This window comes from Bombus pyrosoma, linkage group LG10 (assembly GCF_014825855.1).
Source record: "Bombus pyrosoma isolate SC7728 linkage group LG10, ASM1482585v1, whole genome shotgun sequence".
Taxonomy (NCBI): Eukaryota; Metazoa; Arthropoda; class Insecta; order Hymenoptera; family Apidae; genus Bombus; species Bombus pyrosoma.
Genome location: NC_057779.1, coordinates 9,063,913 through 9,083,967, shown reverse-complemented (window position 1 = coordinate 9,083,967; position 20,055 = coordinate 9,063,913). Strand labels below are relative to the sequence as shown.

The 20,055-nt window shown below is 37.4% G+C and overlaps 7 protein-coding genes across 18 annotated transcripts in view; 4 read left to right on the top strand and 3 right to left on the bottom strand.

Moving 5' to 3' along the window:
* The first annotated feature begins 133 nt into the window (after positions 1–133).
* LOC122571884 (mitochondrial chaperone BCS1) lies at positions 134–2,251 on the top strand. Its single transcript, XM_043736175.1, has 7 exons — positions 134–452; positions 526–717; positions 880–1,019; positions 1,088–1,282; positions 1,347–1,580; positions 1,668–1,838; positions 1,913–2,251. Exons 1-7 carry the CDS (start codon positions 322–324, stop codon positions 2,125–2,127), a joined length of 1,278 nt encoding a protein of 425 aa, XP_043592110.1. The 5' UTR covers positions 134–321; the 3' UTR covers positions 2,128–2,251.
* A 99-nt stretch (positions 2,252–2,350) lies between these two features.
* LOC122571879 lies at positions 2,351–7,591 on the bottom strand. 6 transcript variants are annotated; one of them, XM_043736165.1, is made up of 8 exons: positions 5,886–7,591; positions 5,540–5,808; positions 5,037–5,451; positions 4,489–4,968; positions 4,146–4,396; positions 3,745–3,998; positions 3,644–3,661; positions 2,351–3,562 (listed from the first exon to the last, which is right to left on the bottom strand). In XM_043736165.1, exons 1-8 carry the CDS (start codon positions 5,997–5,999, stop codon positions 3,348–3,350), a joined length of 2,016 nt encoding a protein of 671 aa, XP_043592100.1. In that variant the 5' UTR covers positions 6,000–7,591; the 3' UTR covers positions 2,351–3,347. The 6 variants fall into 6 exon arrangements, with proteins under 6 accessions (XP_043592100.1, XP_043592099.1, XP_043592097.1 ...); XM_043736164.1 differs by having other exon boundaries at positions 2,351–3,661; positions 4,489–4,673; positions 4,743–4,968; XM_043736162.1 differs by having other exon boundaries at positions 2,351–3,661; positions 5,886–6,298; positions 6,379–7,591.
* A 20-nt stretch (positions 7,592–7,611) lies between these two features.
* LOC122571897 (general odorant-binding protein 69a-like) lies at positions 7,612–9,650 on the top strand. 2 transcript variants are annotated; one of them, XM_043736200.1, is made up of 6 exons: positions 7,612–8,324; positions 8,611–8,698; positions 8,781–8,833; positions 8,942–9,086; positions 9,304–9,368; positions 9,454–9,650. In XM_043736200.1, the coding sequence occupies exons 1-6, from the start codon at positions 8,247–8,249 to the stop codon at positions 9,469–9,471; spliced, it is 447 nt and encodes a 148-aa protein (XP_043592135.1). In that variant the 5' UTR covers positions 7,612–8,246; the 3' UTR covers positions 9,472–9,650. The 2 variants fall into 2 exon arrangements, with proteins under 2 accessions (XP_043592135.1, XP_043592134.1); XM_043736199.1 differs by having other exon boundaries at positions 7,616–8,324; positions 8,942–9,098.
* Positions 9,651–9,787: 137 nt separating this feature from the next.
* On the top strand, positions 9,788–11,462 carry LOC122571894 (general odorant-binding protein 83a-like). Of its 2 annotated transcripts, XM_043736196.1 has the most exons (6): positions 9,788–10,592; positions 10,674–10,749; positions 10,849–10,937; positions 11,028–11,130; positions 11,206–11,270; positions 11,335–11,462. In XM_043736196.1, the coding sequence occupies exons 1-6, from the start codon at positions 10,401–10,403 to the stop codon at positions 11,350–11,352; spliced, it is 543 nt and encodes a 180-aa protein (XP_043592131.1). In that variant the 5' UTR covers positions 9,788–10,400; the 3' UTR covers positions 11,353–11,462. The 2 variants fall into 2 exon arrangements, with proteins under 2 accessions (XP_043592131.1, XP_043592130.1); XM_043736195.1 differs by having other exon boundaries at positions 11,028–11,270.
* On the bottom strand, positions 11,322–16,698 carry LOC122571874 (nodal modulator 3). 2 transcript variants are annotated; one of them, XM_043736148.1, is made up of 14 exons: positions 16,453–16,698; positions 16,266–16,365; positions 16,026–16,154; positions 15,749–15,915; positions 15,527–15,680; positions 15,029–15,434; positions 14,662–14,938; positions 14,405–14,586; positions 13,718–14,186; positions 13,428–13,620; positions 13,176–13,321; positions 12,982–13,105; positions 12,547–12,909; positions 11,322–12,414 (listed from the first exon to the last, which is right to left on the bottom strand). In XM_043736148.1, exons 1-14 carry the CDS (start codon positions 16,587–16,589, stop codon positions 11,707–11,709), a joined length of 3,555 nt encoding a protein of 1,184 aa, XP_043592083.1. In that variant the 5' UTR covers positions 16,590–16,698; the 3' UTR covers positions 11,322–11,706. The 2 variants fall into 2 exon arrangements, with proteins under 2 accessions (XP_043592083.1, XP_043592084.1); XM_043736149.1 differs by having other exon boundaries at positions 13,718–14,168; positions 16,453–16,697.
* Positions 16,507–20,055, bottom strand: part of LOC122571873 (uncharacterized protein DDB_G0287625) — a 25,946-nt gene continuing 22,397 nt past the window's right edge. For all 3 annotated transcript variants that reach the window (XM_043736146.1, XM_043736145.1, XM_043736147.1), the window contains exons 10-11: positions 19,675–19,751; positions 16,507–16,644 (exon numbers count right to left, since the gene is read on the bottom strand). In XM_043736146.1, the coding sequence (XP_043592081.1) occupies positions 16,608–16,644; positions 19,675–19,751 (114 nt within the window). In that variant the 3' untranslated portion in view covers positions 16,507–16,607. The remainder of the gene's footprint in view (positions 16,645–19,674; positions 19,752–20,055) is intronic.
* LOC122571896 (CXXC motif containing zinc binding protein) lies at positions 16,774–18,040 on the top strand. Of its 2 annotated transcripts, none has more exons than XM_043736198.1 (2): positions 16,774–16,947; positions 17,055–18,040. In XM_043736198.1, the coding sequence occupies exon 2, from the start codon at positions 17,114–17,116 to the stop codon at positions 17,597–17,599; it is 486 nt and encodes a 161-aa protein (XP_043592133.1). In that variant the 5' UTR covers positions 16,774–16,947; positions 17,055–17,113; the 3' UTR covers positions 17,600–18,040. The 2 variants fall into 2 exon arrangements, with proteins under 2 accessions (XP_043592133.1, XP_043592132.1); XM_043736197.1 differs by having other exon boundaries at positions 16,774–16,955.

Below are 20,055 nucleotides of genomic sequence, written 5' to 3'. Positions count from 1 at the left end.
ATCTAGGACTATCGATGTGCTTCTGAAAGAAACCTATAAATTTCCTAGATTCTTTTGTGCAACCTAAACCAAAAAATATCTTTTTTCTCTCTTATGATTTTGTATAGTATTCAAATTGTACGAGAATAGGTGAAGAAGAATTTGTTTTATAGTTAGACGGTTTTAAATGTAATGCAAATGAAAAGTAATATTGTATGTTATGAAAAAGAGTTAAACGTTACTGATACTGATATCATAAGAAGGATTGGTACATATGAAGCAGTGTAATAGAAACAAGTTAATACTTTTATTGCGTTTAAGAAAGAAAGAAATAATTGCATTATGACGATAATAGATTACGTGCAAACTTTATCCGATAATCCATATTTCGGAGCTGGTTTCGGTTTATTTGGGTTAGGTGCCGGAGCAGCGATGTTACGAAAAGGAATGCAAGCAGGAATGATACTATTTAGGTATTATTTACATCCAAATTGTATTTTATCTGTCATTCAATAATATATGATGTTAAACTTTTTTCAAACGTAGGCGACATTATATGATCACTTTAGAGGTTCCATGCCGTGATAAAAGCTACCAATGGCTTTTACAATGGATTACACACAAAGGTGCAAAAGAAACACAACATCTGTCTGTTGAAACAAGTTTCGAGCAAAGAGAAACAGGTCACATAAAAACTAGATATGATTTCATACCAAGTATTGGAACACATTTTATTAGGTTAGAAATAACTGTACTTATCACTGCAATATTTCATTTTGCGATGACAAGTATGATACATTGTAATAATGGCTAAAATTACAGTAATAGTTAAATGTTTTCATAATTATATTACATATTTGGATTAAATGTAAATTATTTGTTTAATGTTTAAATAAATAGATATGAAGGGAATTGGATAAGGGTAGATCGAACTAGAGAACAACAATCATTGGATATACAAATGGGTATACCATGGGAAACGGTACAACTTACAGCCTTAGGAAGAGATAAAAATATCTATTTTAATATTTTAGAAGAGGGTAAGAGGCTAGCTCACTATGCCATGATTGCTAAAAAAAATTATTGGGTAAGAAATATTTATTTGTAGCCAGACAGATGGCATTACGGGAGTATGAAGGCAAAACGATAATGTATACCGCAATGGGAAGTGAATGGAGACAATTTGGACATCCCAGGAAACGAAGACCACTAGATTCGGTCGTTTTAGATATTGGGGTCGCAGAAAGGATAATAAATGATTGTCGTGAATTTATGACAAATCCTGCATGGTATAGTGATCGTGGTATGTAAATAATAGTACGGGGAAACGTCGCACAAAGTACAAAACACGTTTACCGATGGTGTAGGAATTCCGTATCGGCGAGGGTACTTATTATATGGCCCGCCGGGTTGCGGGAAATCGTCGTTTATTACTGCGTTAGCTGGTGAATTAGAACTGGGCATTTGTGTTTTAAACTTATCAGAGCGAGGTTTAACGGATGATAGATTAAATCACTTACTAGCGGTAGCCCCGCAACAAACTATTATTCTTTTGGAAGATATTGATGCCGCATTTGCTAGCCGAGAAGAAAGCAAAGAAAGTAGGTGACAAATCTGAAGCAAATTCGTAAAATTGTACATAGTCTTTTATATTGAAGCATTATCAACTTCTGCATATTTTGTTACAGTGAAAGCTGCGTATGATGGTTTGAACAGAGTTACATTTAGTGGTTTATTAAATTGTTTGGACGGCGTTGCTTCTACGGAAGCAAGAATTCTATTTATGACAACCAATTACTTAGAAAGATTGGATCCTGCGTTAGTTAGGCCTGGTAGAGTAGATGTAAAAGAGTATATAGGTACTATATTTTCAAACGATAAAACATGGATCGAATTTTTATGGTACTTAATTAGTGGTGCTCTCTGGTTTCAGGCTGGTGTAGCGCAAAACAAGTGGAACAGATGTTTTTGAGATTTTATAGGAATATTGACGACAGAGCAAATAAACTTGCTAAACAATTCACAGAAACTGTAATATCGCAAAACAAACAAGTTAGCCCAGCGCAAATTCAAGGATTCTTTATGTTTTATAAAAACAATCCTGATGATGTATTAAAAAACGTTTCACACATATGGGAACTTACATGATAAATCGTATTATTAAGTAATGTAGAACATCATTTTGCACGACAAATTCTTGCAGCGACACGTTGAATAGTCATAAGAAATATGCATGTAAGGATAAAAAAAGTATACAGTTTAAAACATTGTAGACTATCTGTTTTCATTCCTGAAACTTCCGTAAATATGAAAGTAACAATACCAATAATAATAATAGCATTAATAATAATAACAATAATAGTGATACAAATTTTCTACTTTTACAGTCATTTATTTCACGTATTTCATTACCACATTGTGAATGACGATTCAAAGATAAAATACATTGTATAGCAAAATAAACATTGTATAACTTTTCTTTTATTTTTATCAATATATTTGTTTAATTACGATCATATGCGCAATATATTTACACAATACTGACGTGTTTTTTTCACGTTGACTTAAATTGATTCAATTAGTTTCATTCAACATGAAAATTCTTTAAATCGATGAAATTGATAGTGGTAATAATGATTAATAAGTAATAATTTCTAATACTTCATTTTTAATAATAAGTAATAACTTTAAATTTAAGGAAAATATTTTATAAAAGTTTATACTTCGAGTAGAATAACATTGTTTTTTTCAATACGAGTTTCGTCAAAACTTATTTTCCATGTAAAGGATGGATGTCGATTACATTGCTATGCGTTAAAAGTAAACATTTAAATGTCTTCGTTTCACAATTTCGTTTCGGCACAAAAAACTTTTTCATCATTTTACGATATTGCATTTATAATCATATAAATGGTACATCCAATCTTAAAAGCAATACAAACAAAATAATCTTTTTTCCACAAATCTCATATTCTGTTCGGTATCTAGTAACAATTAAATTAATTACCTCTAACGAATTAACTAATATATTTATAAGGATGTGTAAAAGATTAATTATAATCGATTAAAATTTTACATACTATTTCAATTTTTACAGACCGTTAGTTACTCGATAATATTTATTTGAGGCTTTTATTCAAAATTTTAGCAATCGTAAAAATACTGAAATATTTCCACGAACGCGACTTACGATTCATAAATTAGCTTCACGTTACTATCATAAATAGTATAAATGTAAAGCTAATGTAATAATTTGAGTTTTTGAATCGAACGTTATACGATGTGATAAAAAGTTAAAAAATTTGGAACAATATGTTGTAAAAGTGATTTGGAAGTTTATGATTTAATGTTATTCGTGTAATCGATGATTAGAAACTCCAAATGTACGGTTCATAATTTAAAGGATCTGGTTGTTCCATGTGTCCCGTGTGACTGTTACTTCCAACCATACACGATGGATAGGCAACTCCGGTATTTCCTTGACCCGATACGGGTGTCACAATTGCTGGTGCTAATCGACAGTCAGGCCTTTGTTGCATCATAGAACTGATTGGTTGTATCGATTGAGATGCTGGCGGAGGACCTGCTGACGGATGCGATTGAGATTGAACAATTGTAGAAGGAGGTGCGGAAATATTATGAATAGGTTGTATTATATTAGAACCTGAAACATAGTTTGCCACTAAAAAGTGGTTTTACAAAATTATCAATTAGTTTTGATCACACGTACAAAAGTAATACATTATGATATTATGTTGATCTTACTTGTTCCAGGATTATGGAATGATAAAGTAGTAGTTTGTTCCGACATTATGTTTGCAGGCGGTGAAACCATCTTTACTGGAGCCGCTTCGGGTTTTCTTTTTCTAGTAGATAATCGTTTCTGCGTGTTGTTTGATGCTTGATCGCGTTTTTTATTACTGCTTGACTTTTTCTTCTTCTCGCCCGGTAGTTTTGGCTTATTCGGTCGATTCCCACTTGGTTGCCAAAGGTGTACAGTATGTACAGCATTTCCTTCTCTAAAATAGTTGACCATTGCTTGATACGGATAAATATGTATATATATGTATATGACGTATGTACTAAAGGATAATCTTTCCTTTGTTTCTCTTTTCTTCTTCTTTTTTTTACTTTCCACTTTTTGGTTTCTTAATTAACATACTAACCCCTGTTTCTTTCCAAGCTTCCAACTGTGTATACCGGCTTTATGCAGTCTTTCCCTGATTGTATCAACGCTACATTTTAAACCCAGAGCAGGCGCAACATGTTTAGCTGCAGTCAGCGGTTGCTGAGTAGCCATAGCAACAATGGCTTCGTCTTGTTCTTTAGTAGTGATTCGTCGACGACCCTTTCTTTCTTTAGTTTGTACGTTGCCTTCTTTATGCCAACGTTCTAACCATCTTTTAACGGTACGTTCCTATTTAATAACGAGCATTGCGTATACGGCTACCCTCGAGTTGATTTTAATTATGTGAATCCATCAAGACGAACATGTATGTTCCTTCTTACCGATCTGTCGATTGCAAGCGCGATAGATAACGTGGATAAACCAGCTTCGGACATGCCGATCATACGATTACGAATTTCAACGCTGGTTTCCAATGTCCCTTTTGCTTTCCCGCCTTTTTTTTTCCTTTTCTGTAGTTGATTTCTCGTACTACCTTCTTCCGATGAAACTTTATCCTGATTAGATTCTATGCTAGAAGACTGATTATTATCTTGAGAACCACGAGTATTAGAATTATCAGAAACTAAATTCGTACTGGTTTGTGGACTAGTTAACTGAGAATGTAAGTGATCACGATGCTGCTGTTGTTGCTGCTGAACTTCTGCTTGAAGTTGCCCTTGTTGTTGATCAAGATTATGAGTCTGTTCCGTGATCGTTTGTTGTACTTGTTGGATATGGTGTTGCCGTTCCTGTTGTGCGTGCAACTCTTGGAGCTGTTGAGAGGAAACTACTTGTTCGTGAGATATTGAATTTTGTTGACCCTAATGTTTGGGAAAAGAAATTATATATCAAACGAATGTTTATATAAGGACAAGCAGGTTATACAAACCTGTGGATAATGATGACTTCCTTGTACTAAATCTAGAGGCCAATTTTGAGAGATATTCAGACCAGGATGCTGATAAATAGGTTGCGTTTCTTGAGTTAAACTCAGAGTATTGCCAAAATCTGTCTGAGGGTGTAAAGGTTGAGGCGGTGCTTGTATTTCATTGGCTTGCGTCTGTGAAGCACTTTGTTGTTGATATATAAATGCCTGTTGTTCGTTAGAAGACTTTACGCTTTCTGTTGGTGCTCCATCTCCAACATAAACATCTTTGGCTCTAATTTTCCTTAATGGATTTCTCTTTTTAGCTATACTAGCATTCTTTTCATTCTTATTAGGATCTCTGGAAGACTTTTTTTTCCCTAATTGCGTTCCAGTAGGTCTCCATACAGGTTGTTGTATAGCAACACCGTCCGTATCGCTGCGAATGGAAAGACACAATCGAATGGCGTAAACAGAATAGGGTATTAACATTTAAAAAGTAGCAGATAACATCGAAAAAAACTAACCCGAGTGGGATTCTTTGCATGTATTTTCGCGAAGGACTCCAATTATGAATTCCAGCTTTATGTAACCTCTCGCGTATAGTATCGACAGAACAAGTAAGTCCTAAAGCAGGAAGTACAGCTTTTGCTGCCGTTATCGGTGTCTGTGTGGCTAGTCGAACAATTGCTTCATCTTGTTCCGCTGTTGTTGCCCTCTTACGTCCGCATCGTTCTCGAGTTTCCACCGTGCCTTCTTTGTCGAATCTGTTTAACCATCTCTTTACTGTACGTTGCTAAAACGATAAAACACAATATACATAATATCGTATGTTTCATCGAAAGTAATATGCAGTCTTTGAAAACTACGTACCGAACAATTTACGGCGGCTGCGATTTCTCTCAGGCCTAAACCTGCTTCATACATTCCTACCATTCGATTTCTTAATTCCGGCGTTGTTTCATGCACTCCTCTCGTTTTTCCCATTTTGTTTCAAGTTACCGAATCGTTTCATCCAGAACAAGCGACAAGAGTGTCGCAAAAAATTTTAAATTTTACGCGAAAAGTGACGTAAGAATAGGATGGATCACGTGACAATGGCAGTGCTCGATCAGAAAGTTTTCCGAAATTTTAATTAGGTTCCTGCGATATCCTTTTCGTTTGTCGCGCGATCTTCAAATTTCGAAAACTTCCACATCGTATCATTCGTACTTCGTGATCGAAGTTCTGCTACGAACGTATTTTAAAAAGCATTGTTTCTTTCTTGTCTTCGACATGGTATCGTGCTAGAAACGGATCGAAATGTTGGCGTCGACGGAATGCAATTGGAACGTTCAACGAACTCGACTTCATTCGATAAATTTACCTCGATTATCTTCTTCCAATTGAGATCATTCATTCAGTGTTGCAGATCATCGACGACACTTTATATTTTCACTCTCGATATCCGTTGTATACCTCGTTTTGGCCGAAATGCAGTCGCTCGAAGAAAACGCTGTAGTCAATACAACTTCAGCTGTACAGTCTGTCGAGATTCGTTTGTCCTTGTTTTGTCTTCCGCGATTCCAAATTCGTCGAAGCATCGCTGTTTAAAAACTTGTTCTCTTTGAGGAAATATTTGAAATGCGACACAGCAAAATCACGTAATGATCGCTATTTAGGCTTTGAAATGTTTTCAATTTAGGAATTGAAACAAACGTGCGTTAGAATGCGTCAATATTAATTCGGTCAGACTGTACTGTGTATGTCATCGACCGCCAACAGCTTGTCGGAATCGTTTCATCCGTGGAAAATCGAGCAAATTTCATCCGCCTGAAAGATTTCCAAATAAACGAACGCCCGAAGGAAGATCTCTCGCAAATCTAATCAAATTTACCTGTTATTCTATCGAAAAAGAACGGCTTATATTCCGTCAATACTAAATCAGCTGACTGTATATCCGCGAGCAGCGGGAAAGATACAATCGTTAAAAAGGTTATGTTAAATGAGAAAATTGATCACGCGACAAACACGACATTTCGACGGACATTGAGTTAACGATCATTGTGCAAATTTCGTAGAATGACCTCGTTCTTTCGATGACTAATATATGTGTATATATATATATGTGTATGTATATGTATCAGTATTACTACGACTTGCGTTCGGCCAAGTCAATGGTCAATAATTTTAAAAGGCGACTGTACTCGAGACAACGTTACTGAGTATTCGTTCGGCTATATTCGCCTACCTTCGCCGGAATTGTATTGACCCACGAAATGCTTCCCTTGCTTATTTGACGCGTGATTCGCGGGCTGAACAGATATGTTAGGTGTACGTTTATTCGTATTTTGGCGCGAATATTTTACAAAACCTTTCTCGTTCTTTCCTTTCGTTTCTATCGATGTTAAGGCAATTTGTCAAAAAATACGTGGTTGCGAATCAAAAATCAGAACGCACGATCCTATAACTGCCTATATCGATTGTACAACTCCAATTTCGTTGTTGCGAGTGGGCTTAGAAATAAAATTAAGGACGAAAACTTTATCGGCGATCAACCAAACAGATGAAGTTCTGGGGTAAAGAGCTGAACGAACACGGTGCGTTTTCGTTTGTTGGTATTTGGTTCTCGTTCGACGGTAGTTGTGAATAAGCTTCGTTCTTTTGCAATTTGTAAACGACGAATGAATAGGAACGAAACGAGTCATTTGAATCGGTTGGATGTGTTAGAGATAAGAGGAATTACATAGGGTCAGATCGCAAAATGGTAATATCCGCCAATCAAATCTGCATTTATGCGTACACCCTGGCCTATATATGTAGAATCGAAAGGTTCGTTCACCCGTGTGCCTTTCGACTTTGAAGAGACGGTTTAATCGTCGGTTCGAAAAATAGTTTAACAAGATAATCGATGCGATGATCGAAGACAACTTAGGCAAAGACACGATCCGTTTTGTCATCTATCAACGGAACGACGGATATAATCGAACGAGTGTACAGCGTGGACTAAATTTCGCAGCGAAGGTGGCGACATGAGATTTCGAGGTGGAGAGATCTCCCCCTTGTTCGGTCGATCCATCGCCGTCGACCGTAGACGTTCAGTCGCGCCCTCGCGCTCACCGACATCGCTAATCTTTCTCGCCCTCCGAACGTAACGTCGGGTCGTCCAGACCACGTTATTTCATTCGTGATTAGCTTCGATTGGAAATCAGTCGTTCCGAGATTTCTTTCCGACTTATATCGTTCCGATATCAGATGCAAATCATGAATTACACGGTATTGTTGAGCTTGTTGATCGTCTGTTGGATTCGGTTGCCAGTAGTTCGTTGTGGGGTACGTAATACGTCATATCGCGTTTAAAATATTCTCCTTTCATCTTGTTCTTCGCAGTCAATCTGTTCGATCTATTCGATGTTTGTTTTTACTTGTGAAATTCGAAAGAAGTAGGAAGAGCGATGGTCGCGCGGTCGCAGTGACGATCGCGCGCGCATCGAGCTTTGTCTAAGGAAATGCATGCAACGAGAGGAAAAAGAAACGGATAGATCTATAGATAGACAGTAATTATTTCGATCTGATTCGAACTCAAGAGGACTAACAATAAGAAAAATATGTTTCATAGACGCGACCGAGTTTCGTTTCGGACGAAATGATCGCAACAGCGGCTAGCGTGGTGAATGCTTGTCAAACACAAACAGGGGTGGCGACAGGTAGGATCGTCGAGTAGCGATTGAATGACGCGTCGTTTAATTAATTAATAAATTAATCTAATTTGGTCGTTGTCTGTTTCAGTGGATATAGAGGCAGTGAGGAATGGTCAGTGGCCCGAAACACGTCAATTGAAGGTAATAATACATTGGTAAAGTTGGCAAGTCGGTGTGTCGCGGCATGTCCGCGGTTTTGGGCAACTTATTCAGCGGAAAAGAAAGAAGCGCTCTCTCTTTGGTTCGCAGTGTTACATGTACTGTTTGTGGGAACAATTCGGGCTAGTCGATGACAAGAGAGAACTCAGCTTGAACGGCATGCTCACGTTTTTCCAAAGAATACCAGCTTACAGGGCAGAGGTGCAGAAAGCGATCAGCGAGTGCAAGGGGATCGGTAAATATTTGGGTATCTATATATTCTATTTGTTATATTTTTCGTCTTAATGACCGATCGAGCATTTTTCAAACCTCTCTTCGTTCCTTCCTGTACATTCATTTCCCAAAACCATCACTTATGTGAAAAAACAACACTCGACCAGTTTTATCTCGATGGCATACGATTAATCGGGTCCTGCACGGTCATTTCGGTCGTTAATCGATCGTTCTTTTAGCCAAAGGTGACAATTGCGAGTACGCGTACAGGTTTAACAAATGTTACGCGGAATCATCTCCGCGGGTGAGTACATAATTCTGATTCAACGAACGATAATTTCGTTTATCGTTTTGATCTTGTTAGCGACTTGTTCGCGCCTGTGTTTCAGACGTACTATCTCTTTTAACCGAGTTTCATTCGAATCGAAGAAGAGACGAAATCGGAAGGAAGCGACGCAACTATCTCATCGAACGAATCAAAGCTGGGCTTGAATTGCGTTTCGCCTTATCACGTAACAGAATTGTTACCCATTCAAACGAGTAGACGGCTTTCTGTACGAAATGTTAATAAAAGAAAGAGACATTAGTCGTTCGCGTTACTTTTGTCTTACAGTTTCCACCACATCAACGTTTCCATCAACTCTATTCCCTATCCGTCCGCCTCGGTTATATATCGCTGAAAGGTGTCGAAACGATACGAAACTGGTGTGATCGTTCAAACTATCCAGTTGATCGCGACTTCCGATGCTCGGATGATCCAATTGCCAATTGAGGTCGCGATTAAATGCCCGCGATACAAATGAAAGGAATGGCCTGCGAACGAAACACGCTTCGTTCGAATAACGCGTATTGTCGTGATGCATTTTCTTTTTCGAATCGAAACAACATCCGGATAATCTTGCTATCCGTAAGATGTTGCCTGGACAACATGCATCGTTTCCCTTATATAGAAAATGGTCAGTTTGTTCGTGCAATCTCCAGGTCTGTTCGTTGGATAGCAGGAAGTAATTAAAGTAGCTAGGAACATGCTCGATTGCACGAAATTCGAACGTTAATTGAACGTTTTGCGTTAGCCTGTATTTTACTGTCCGCTGGCTAGGAGTTCGATAATTGTGCCTTTGTTGCAATTTACACGGCTGTATTTACGCTAAATGTCTATTTTTGCTGGGGCTTAACTTCTCCTTTAGCCGTTAGACGCTATCATTAGATAAACATCCGATGAAGAAGGTGGCGTGTTTGTTTGCCGAGTGAAATCAAATAATTGTATGGCGTATGAATCTGAAATTACGCCAACCGATCCTTTTAGCCGGTTGGAGTGAAAAGTGGACGTCTATAAATGGTACGAATTCGTAGCACCGGTATAGAGTTGACTCTGGTGTCTTCGACGTTCCTGACGTGCGCGGTCGAATTTGTAAATTTTCATCGACGGCAACGAATTACTGGAGAAATGAGATCCGCAGCAGTTTGCATGTCTTTGATTTGTCTTCTAACGCTGCAATTCATTTTCGTCCACGGAGGTGCCATATCCGTAAGTATTGTAATAGATATCTCGATTCGCTATTTTTTTTTGCATTCTTAATGGAAATAACCCGAATGTTCTACGAACAAGTCGGATCCCGACGACTTCAGGAGAATGACATCCATACATAGAAAGAAGTGCATCGCCGAAACTAAGACGACGCTTGGTAAGTTGGCGAAATGCGTAGCGACACTTTCCACAGATTCTTTTTCTTCTATATCGTTTCTTTGCGTCGTTTAAATCTAACGACGACTTTCTTTTACAGAGGCCATCGAAGGTACGGAATACGGAGAATTTCCTGAAGATGAGAATCTGAAATGTTACTTTAAATGCGTTCTAGAAAAGTTTAACATGGTAAAGTTCGATGTTGATGCATTGTATTTCTTAGCTAGACAATAATATCGTGTTTCCTATAAAAGAGTGTTGTCGTTTTGCGTAGTACAGATAGACAAGAATGGTAAAATAAGATACAACATACTGAAACAAGTAATTCCAGATGTTTACAAAGAAATAGGTAATGAAATGATCGATAGTTGCAAGGACGTCGGTAAGTATTCCATCGATTGTATCGACTGCGAGTTTATCTGTTATGAATCTATTATTTCGATAATTATTTTTTTAGACGCAGAAGATAAATGCGAGAAATCTTTCATGTTTATGAAATGCATGTACAACGTCAATCCTATAGTAAGTACGTCAAGATAGCGCAAGTCATTTTTATAAAAAAAGCTTTTTATCTTCTGTTTTCTAGGCGTTTATTGCTCCGTGATCACCATAAAAGTACGATGTTATCATTTGGACAATCGTTATTGTACCGAAACGTAATAAAGTAAAATTATGTTTATTGTATCAGCATAATAAAAATATAATTATCTATGAGAGTAACATATATACTTCAGAAACGCAGCAACGAACATTTCATTTTGAAAGTCGGCGTATGCATTTACGGAGCGAAGTATTCCGATAAAGCGGTATTCGCTAAATCGATCCACGTACATAATGTACACAGTACATATAAAATGCAACGAGATCGATCATCGATCGACAAGAGATCGTATCGCGTTCGCGAGCGCATTAACGTTACTGAAAATATCGCGAAACGATAAAAAAAAATCGATAATAATTACGCCTTGCGTGGTTTGGTTTTCCTTTTGTTAATATTCATTATTTGTTCGACTATGATATCGTCCGCTCTCGGATCGACAGGAACAGCTTGTATCGGGCTCCTCGAAATCGGCGCCGGTTTTGGCCACCTTTCGATTAAAGCGTTCAGCCACAACCATAATTTTTCCCTATTGAAAAACGCGATTGTGATAAACATGATAAAAGGTAACGCGACTACGGACGTTTGATTCATATCACTATGATCGACCTTACGTTCCGCGTTGAATGTTAATTTTACATACTTGAACGATGAATTCGCCTCGAAATAAAAGGGTATGGTTCTATACTTGTGTAACGCATGAGACAATGAAGATTCTAATTGTACAAAGTACTTTTTACCGTCTGCCTGCAACGGAGGCAAATGGACCAGGAAACCAGCATTGTAAGCGCTACCGACCTTACTCAACTGCTGAGTATTTAATCTTGACGTGTGTATCGGAGAATCGGGTGTATCTTCCTTGCATAGTTTTACCTTCAATGTACGATAGTGTTCTGGTTGCATAGACAGCACGTGTACCGAGACGTCGGTACGCGCTATAGGGTGAAAAGCAACCAATCGAAGACCTCGAATGTCCGACGAAGTTTGTATTGACGTTGAGATGGGACTAGTACGTTGAATGTGCGCGTTAACTTCGGCATTCGGTTTCAGACGGAATTCGTAGGTACACTGTATGAAAGAAAGAACGACAAGTTGCTTTCAAAGTTGTTGTTGAAACACTTTTGAAAGGACGAATCCCTCGATCGAGACAAAAACGTAAAAAACGAATAAATTTAAATTACAAGCAGAGATTTCGCTTACCGTTGGCTGAAGCCCCCGGATTCGAAAGCTACCGTTCTCCTCTGTGGTCGCTTCTTCTTGAAGGTTATCACAGTCTCCTTGTCCCTGAACTTCGACTAGCAACCCGGCTTCAGGTTCACCATTTAGCGATGTCACGGAACCGTACGCGCTAAACGCGACCTTTTTCCCGTATAGATTTATCTTTACCGTGGCACCTTCAACGACTTTGATCATTTTCGATGGAGGATCAAAACGGTATTCCTTCATCATGGGTCTCAAATAGTATTCGCCAGGGGACAAAGAATTGAAGATTAATTTCCCATTCTCGCCGGTAATGCTGTTCTTTCGATAACTTTGTTCACCAGACAATGACAGCAGAACACCCTATACATCGCAATAATCAAACCCAACTCCATAATTTATTATCGAGTTTAGTCGCCCCAGACTCGTACGTACCTGTAGAGAAACATTGTCAGCTTGATCGGAAACCTGTACTATGATTTCGGCCAATTTGTGAGCTGCAAATACTCCGTTGGAATCAGGTCCAGTGATCACAAATCCTTCTTTCTCCGCAGTAACGCTGATAAACAAACAGTAAAGAATTATAAACGAATGAAATAGAAAAAAGATATGGAATGACGCGTGTATACCTGTACTCTACTCTCCCATCCAAAGGGCCAATACTGTACGTTCCATCTTCTTGTGTGTCCAGCGTGTGTATAGGTACAGCTTTGTCATTACCAAATATTTTCACGGTAACTCCTTCCAGTGCTGGATTGATTCTACCAGCAATTATCTGTACAATACGCAGCAAGATGTAAATGGTAACATGTACCCCGATCGTGACGAGGAATTTGAGCGAACGAATTTAAGCACTTTAAGCGAACAATTACAGCGCTCACCTTCCCTAAGTCGCCCACAAACGTAGCAATATCGTCTTGGCAATCGTTCACACCTAATACCTTCAGTGACGTCGGACTGAATAGAAGGATATTTGATAACGGTGTTATTGTATAAACGTTATCTGTTTTTGCCTTGAATTCGAATTCATATTTATACAAATCTTCGTGACGCGTTGATTTCAATGGACCAAGCCTATGTAATAGAAATGACGCAAACATTAACGTCGAGTCAGATGTGAAATGTGAAGATACAATAAAGTTGTATAAAAATACGGTACGTGTTCGCTTACATTATAACCTCACCCGCTGCATTCTCGATTTTTACTTTAATTCCATCTAATGCGGATCGACTTAAAATGTTTCCTATATGACTATGCTCCGTCGAATGTAATAAAATAGGCGAAACAGTGTTCGTATCCCATGTGTGAGACGATTTCTCATAAACGTGGCAACTCTTTGGCGTAAATGTATACATTCCAGGTTCTGATACGCAATGCTTCGTGCTTCCTTTGTTCAGAGCTAACGTTAATTTTTTCAATTCATCTGTTTTCGAATATTCAACCGTGGTGTCGTGAGAAGATATAAAAGTAGCAGAAAATCCAGTTTGTTCGAAGGGCGGTAATTCAGATCGTTCTGAAGTTACAGAAATTCTATAGCTGGGATTCGCCCAACAAAAAACATCATTGTCTATTAACACCTCGTAATGGCCGGGTAATACGTCCGTAAATTGGTATTGGCCAGCTGCATGATCAAAGGAAACTTTACAGACAAAACGGTAGTATCGAATGGATTAATTTCCCGATATGACCACGACAATAAGAACGCGTCGTAATTAATTGTTCTATAGCGTCCCGTATCATTGAAATGTGAAATAAAATTTATTTTTTTATTTCAACGCATGCTTATTGTCGCAGAATTTCCAAAAGCAAGAGATCAACCATCAGATACGAAAGGTATAAGGTAAAACAAAATCCAACCTTTTGTTTGGATTGTTTTTATCGTGATACCGTCCAGTACCTTCAACGTTACGGATGCCTGACTGCAATCGGTTTCTGGTAAACACTTTACCGTTCCTGTTAACGTAGCTTTTAATTGTAAGAAGTTAATGTTGCTCACCGGTCGGGACGACACGTAGATGGTTTGTTGCAGTGGGAAAAATCTGAAAACGTGTCAATGTCAAGAGATATCGAGAAAATTGAATAAAAATGCAAAAAGCCAACGACAATGAACTTACTGTAGACCTTTAGCTCTCTCTTCCGCACTTACAATAACGCTTAATTGATACGTATCAGGAGTGAGATAGGTGGAAAATTCACCTGTTATTGTATCTATTCCAATTTCTTTGGTAAACGTGGTAGCCGTATTCTGGATGGAAACTTTTCGATGATCTAAACCTCCCTCTGCCGATAAAGTAACTTTGCCACGAACTTTATACGCTGCTGGTATCAAAACAGGAAGTTCCGGAGAATTGGGAGAGATCTTGACCGATTTGTCATTGAACAGTAAATCCTCTGAGCATTATAGGAAATGAAACGCAAGATAAATAACTGAAATTCGCATTTTCCGCAGAAAGGCAATAATTGAGCTTAAACTTGGCGTACCGCTTTCAACTTTCAGAATATATTGACCGGCTTTTATATTATCCAATACATATTTTCCCTGTTCATTCGTTATAGCGATTTGCTTTTGAGAAAGTAAAACTTTCGCTCCTGGTAAAGGATCTCCATTGATAGCGGTACGAACGATACCATTTACCGTGAAACCGGTAACTTTAAATCCTTGACGTAATAGGACGCTGCTGTGATTCACTTTGAACGTTAATTCAGGCGGTTGAACATCAAATTTAGTTTGAGCACCGATATAATACGGAACAAGTTTATATTCGCCAGGTGATAAACTTGGAAAGATGAATTTACCACTTTTATCCGATGCAACATGACAAAGTGGCTTTCTAGATTCGAGATCTTTACTTATAGGTGTCGTTGCGCAATTCCTAGCTACACCGTTCTAAGCAAACGCAAGACAAATAGATCAAATTTTGTTAATCTTGCAAGATGCGCAGGAAAAATATCAGAAAGAAAAATATAAGAAACTCTTACTCCAAACAATACAAATGTTACGCCGCTAACTGCTTCTTCTTCGCTGGTAACTCGACCGCTCACATCGTATCCATAAATTACCAGACTACCATCAGGAAGTTCTGTGTTGCCTTCTCGTACCGTTACTTTCACGGTATTTACTTTCAACATCCATCTAAAGAATAAAGTAACACAATGTGACATGTCTCGTAACACAATTAAATCAAACCTGATGATACTCACGTTGGATGGGACGCAACAAGTACATATTGTCCAGGTTGTATGGGGGTAAAATAAAATATACCACCTTCCATGGTAACCGTTGTACCAACAGGAACTTGCTTGTTGCTTTCTTTGTACAATGATACTGTAACACCTTTAGGACCAGAATCCGATCCTAAACTGGTAACCTAAATCGTATTATATTTCTTAACAATATTGCCAATAATTCATAGAATAATTCTTATCGCTCCATATATATTAGATTTTGTATAAAATGTATTTCACATGGATAGTTTACCCTGCCTGTGATACCAAATCCTTTGAAGGTAAAATTAATATCTTTGCCTTCACTGCAAGCATCTGTAGTTCCATCTACGACCAATAAAATTTCTGTAGGTTCAAAACTCCATCCCCTAGGTGGATCCACCTAAATATATATAAACAGAAAACTAATATTCAAAACTAGATACAATGACTTTAATTAATATACATTAAACAATAGATTGTTATGAAGTTTCCTTATATTGTTTCTTATTACCTTCAAAACGTATTCCCCTTTATCGTATAAAGGAAGGAAATAATATCCATTGTTAGGGGCACACTCTGTAGAATCTTTGAGGCTACCAGATTTTGTATATCTAAATAGATTGAAAGTTTAAGTCATTATTTATCGTAATTTGCGTTGTAATTTGCTTCGGTCAGGAACTGGTCGACAAACTACTCACAACTTTATTTGTACTTTAGCAAAATCGATATCGGCGTGACTTTTCAAAAATCCACCACAACCTAAAATATCTTCCGCATTAGAATACGTGGTTAGAATATAAAAACAAACTGCAGAAAGAAAAGTTGTTCGTCTCATGCTTATTTCTTTTGTCCGTTATTCATAAATATCCAGGCTACGAACAACGTGATCACTGCAACGATTTTGTATGATTAGACCATTGCCAAAGCACTGACTCTTGTAATAAATGTACATTGAATAAATGTACCATTATAGATGAAAAACTAAATTGTAGAATATTTGTCAAATCATTTTCTACATTACCAACAGGTATTGTACTCATGCGCACATACACGATTCTACTTTAAATTCTACTTTAATTATTTACAATACGTTTATAATACTTGGTTTAAAAGTAGCTCTCCATTGATAGTATGGTATAAAACGAGACAATTTGTGCAGAAGTGCCCATTTGCTGTTACTTGTGCAATTAATTGTATGGAGGGAAATATCGTTTGTACATTTACGAATCATTCGCTTGTAACATAACCTCAATAAGATTATATTATTTTAACAAATATACATATACATATAATAATATAGGAAACATCAAGGCACGTGTGGAACTGTCGTAAAGGGAGAGAGAGCTAGATCTTATCAGAATGGTAAAGATAGCATTTCAGATAAAAGCTACGTTAGAAAATATAGAGGAACTGCAACCATCGGGAACAGAATTTAGATGGTACCTCAAATTTACTTGCTGCAACTGTGGCGAAGTATCAGAAAAATGGAATTATGTATCTTTGAGCGAGTCCATTCCAAGCCAAAGAGGGAACTCAGTGAATCACTTTGCGAGCAAATGCAAACTTTGTTCTCGCGAAAATTCCATGACCATCTTGGAGAACTCTATCAAATCGTTTCTCGCAAACGATCAGGAGAAATTCCAAACGATAGCGATATTCGATTGTCGAGGCCTCGAACCTAGTGATTTCTCAGCAAGAGAAGGATGGACTGCTAAAGCCGTAAACGATGGAAAAGTATTCACAGATGTAGATTTAAGCGAAGGAGAGTGGGCTGATTATTGCGACAAGATCAAAGAACCTGTTGGAATTTATGAGATAGAACACAGATTTGAAAAAATGAAATAATAAGTTCTAAGTGCTTGTTGTTACTGCGATCAATTCACACATAATAGGATACTCTACGAAAAATAGAAATACTTTGAATTCAATATAAATTTTACAAAAATAGACGTGATAGATTCTCTTTTAGTTTTGTGTCCTTTTCTTGTTTGCTCATCTTTTCGCTACTAAGCTGATACTCTACTTTAATAGTATTCTGTTAAACAATTTGTTTCAACCCCAATTTGCGCTTGTATTGTGCATACATTTATTTAAATACTTATGTAAGCAGAGACATTCAAAGGTGCCTATATCGATTTGAAACTTGTAATTTTCTAATCTAGATAATAAAAAGCTATTTGTTTGTTGCGTAGAATATGAAAACGTAGAATATGATTTATACGTTCTTGCACATTCATGTATACACAAATCTACTATAATAAAATAAATACATATTTATAATATGAACAGGATAGATACTTACTATTGCTACTACTAAGCTAGGCAAAGAAAAAGTAAGACGATCTACCGTAGTTAGCGACATCGTTAAATCGTGTAGGAAAGAAAACCAAGGTAAACGAATGCACATTTCCAACGACGTAATATAATTTATTCATAATCATATAAAAAAAGACCATTTAATCTCGTAAATGGTTTAGTACAGAGGAAATTTGCAACAATAATTTTATAACTCTTCCAAGTTGATTGAAAATTGCCGATTATACCCTGCACTTGAATAACCGGGTGACTAGCATTGCGCGTTAGCAGGGGGGAGGTTGAAAATTTTATTCGTTAACCAATCAACAAGCCATAGAAGAGTTTGAACAAGACTAGTCAGCTATGCGATTAGAACTCGTTCTTTAGTGCGTACTTACCTTCGGAATGTTTCGGTCTACTTAATTAGTTAAGGTAATGAAAACCATAAAGACGATGATGATGACGATACTGCTAAACAATAATAATAGTACTAGTAATAGTAACGACAATGATGTACGATGATGATGATGATGACGGTGATAATAGTAATATAAAGTCGTCATACTAAACAACAATATTCGGTTAGGAAATTTTTGTAGTAACGCATCAGCATAAACTTGGCATATCACGTTCACGCTAATTCAGACCGGAACGAGCTTCTCAGCGTAAGAAAATGATAATCACAATAATAATGACAATGATGACGATGTTGATGATGGCAATGATGATAACAATATTCGTTTACTTGTATAAAGTAAAAATAAAGTAGAAATTAAATCTTCTCGAACGAAAAATTAAACATATATACATATATGCGTGTATATGTATACGAGTGTATAGATACACACGTATCGGGTATAAAAGTTGCGAATGAATTGACCTGAGCCAACCGTGATTCACTGTGAAATTAATAGGTATTTCACGTGTTACGGCGTTAACTTTAAAACTGGCTAAGAAAGTTGCAATCACAGTTCCCAACGAAACGGGCAAATAAATCACAAGAGAGGATCAAGAGAAAAAAAACGATATTACGACATTGTATAGTCGATAACTGGCTAACTAGCTAGCGTACTAGTATTCGCTACCACTATTGTTCTCTAACATCTTTTACTATGGTCTCTAGCACATCTAACACAAACATAAATATTGTGTGCGTATTATGAACCGTCGTCTCTTACCGAGAGAGAACTCGAAACGTATATGTAAATCACAAAGAAATAATTGTCATCGAACGCTTAAGTCTAAAGGTATAATATGTCGATAACGCTATCAGTCTATTCTCACAAAAATATCACCGTGACTGAAAGTATTTTTCGTCTATCAGACCGTCAGAGTTGAATACCATCGACGTCGAGCCAGCGAAAGAGAATTACATTTTACGCAACGAATCGAACGAAGAAAGAATCGAACTGTGATCGTCGACGGTAAGAATTCGATTCTGACGATCTTGGAAGATCTCTCGACGATTTCTCCACGCGAATCGATATCATTTTTCTACGAAACTCAGAAGAAAACATTCTAGTAGTAGCTTTCTAATATTATGAACGTCTATATAGCATATGATGCTATTATCAACTAAACGATTCTATACTACCGTGCTAGATTATTATCTTTGGTATACTAACGGGAAATGTTTGTTCCGACCGACCGACGGAATCGACGACAACTTTGCTCCTAGTCCGTTGTTACTTTGACAGTTTATCTTCGGAAGTAGCAAGTATAAAGTAGAAATAGGAACATTACGAGTTAATATATGTATATGTACGAGAAAATTGGGATACCGGCGCATGCTGTCGACGCGAGAATTAATCTACGAATAGGCCCGTGAAAGTACGCGAATCGTTTGTGATCGTTGAATTGAAAGATAAATCGGAAAAAAAATAAGAGGCGAAGAAAAAGGAAGCGCGGATAAAAAAAACAAATCGCGATGAGAGCAAATTCATCGTAAGAACAGCAAATTGAAAAAGATATTCCTCGGTTTTGTTCCGCTGGATGCGATTCTTCCT

What these genes read in the sequence shown, in the direction of transcription:
- LOC122571884 (XM_043736175.1), top strand. Translation starts at nt 322, where the DNA reads ATGACGATAATAGATTACGTGCAAACTTTATCCGATAATCCATATTTC. An exon ending in TTTTAATATTTTAGAAGAGG is followed by an intron (nt 1,020 to 1,087) that starts GTAAGAGGCTAG and finishes ATTTATTTGTAG; the next exon opens with CCAGACAGATGGCATTACGG. An exon ending in TGCATGGTATAGTGATCGTG is followed by an intron (nt 1,283 to 1,346) that starts GTATGTAAATAA and finishes CCGATGGTGTAG; the next exon opens with GAATTCCGTATCGGCGAGGG.
- LOC122571879 (XM_043736160.1), bottom strand. Translation starts at nt 5,999, where the DNA reads ATGGGAAAAACGAGAGGAGTGCATGAAACAACGCCGGAATTAAGAAAT. An exon ending in GAAGTCATCATTATCCACAG is followed by an intron (nt 4,969 to 5,036) that starts GTTTGTATAACC and finishes CCCAAACATTAG; the next exon opens with GGTCAACAAAATTCAATATC. An exon ending in ATTCCATAATCCTGGAACAA is followed by an intron (nt 3,662 to 3,744) that starts GTAAGATCAACA and finishes ACCACTTTTTAG; the next exon opens with TGGCAAACTATGTTTCAGGT.
- LOC122571897 (XM_043736199.1), top strand. Translation starts at nt 8,247, where the DNA reads ATGCAAATCATGAATTACACGGTATTGTTGAGCTTGTTGATCGTCTGT. An exon ending in ACAAACAGGGGTGGCGACAG is followed by an intron (nt 8,699 to 8,780) that starts GTAGGATCGTCG and finishes TGTCTGTTTCAG; the next exon opens with TGGATATAGAGGCAGTGAGG. An exon ending in CCGAAACACGTCAATTGAAG is followed by an intron (nt 8,834 to 8,941) that starts GTAATAATACAT and finishes TTTGGTTCGCAG; the next exon opens with TGTTACATGTACTGTTTGTG.
- LOC122571894 (XM_043736195.1), top strand. Translation starts at nt 10,401, where the DNA reads ATGGTACGAATTCGTAGCACCGGTATAGAGTTGACTCTGGTGTCTTCG. An exon ending in TCCACGGAGGTGCCATATCC is followed by an intron (nt 10,593 to 10,673) that starts GTAAGTATTGTA and finishes TCTACGAACAAG; the next exon opens with TCGGATCCCGACGACTTCAG. An exon ending in TTCTAGAAAAGTTTAACATG is followed by an intron (nt 10,938 to 11,027) that starts GTAAAGTTCGAT and finishes TGCGTAGTACAG; the next exon opens with ATAGACAAGAATGGTAAAAT.
- LOC122571874 (XM_043736148.1), bottom strand. Translation starts at nt 16,589, where the DNA reads ATGAGACGAACAACTTTTCTTTCTGCAGTTTGTTTTTATATTCTAACC. An exon ending in GAGAGAGCTAAAGGTCTACA is followed by an intron (nt 14,587 to 14,661) that starts GTAAGTTCATTG and finishes ACACGTTTTCAG; the next exon opens with ATTTTTCCCACTGCAACAAA. An exon ending in TTGTGGGCGACTTAGGGAAG is followed by an intron (nt 13,322 to 13,427) that starts GTGAGCGCTGTA and finishes CGTATTGTACAG; the next exon opens with ATAATTGCTGGTAGAATCAA.
- LOC122571896 (XM_043736198.1), top strand. Translation starts at nt 17,114, where the DNA reads ATGGTAAAGATAGCATTTCAGATAAAAGCTACGTTAGAAAATATAGAG.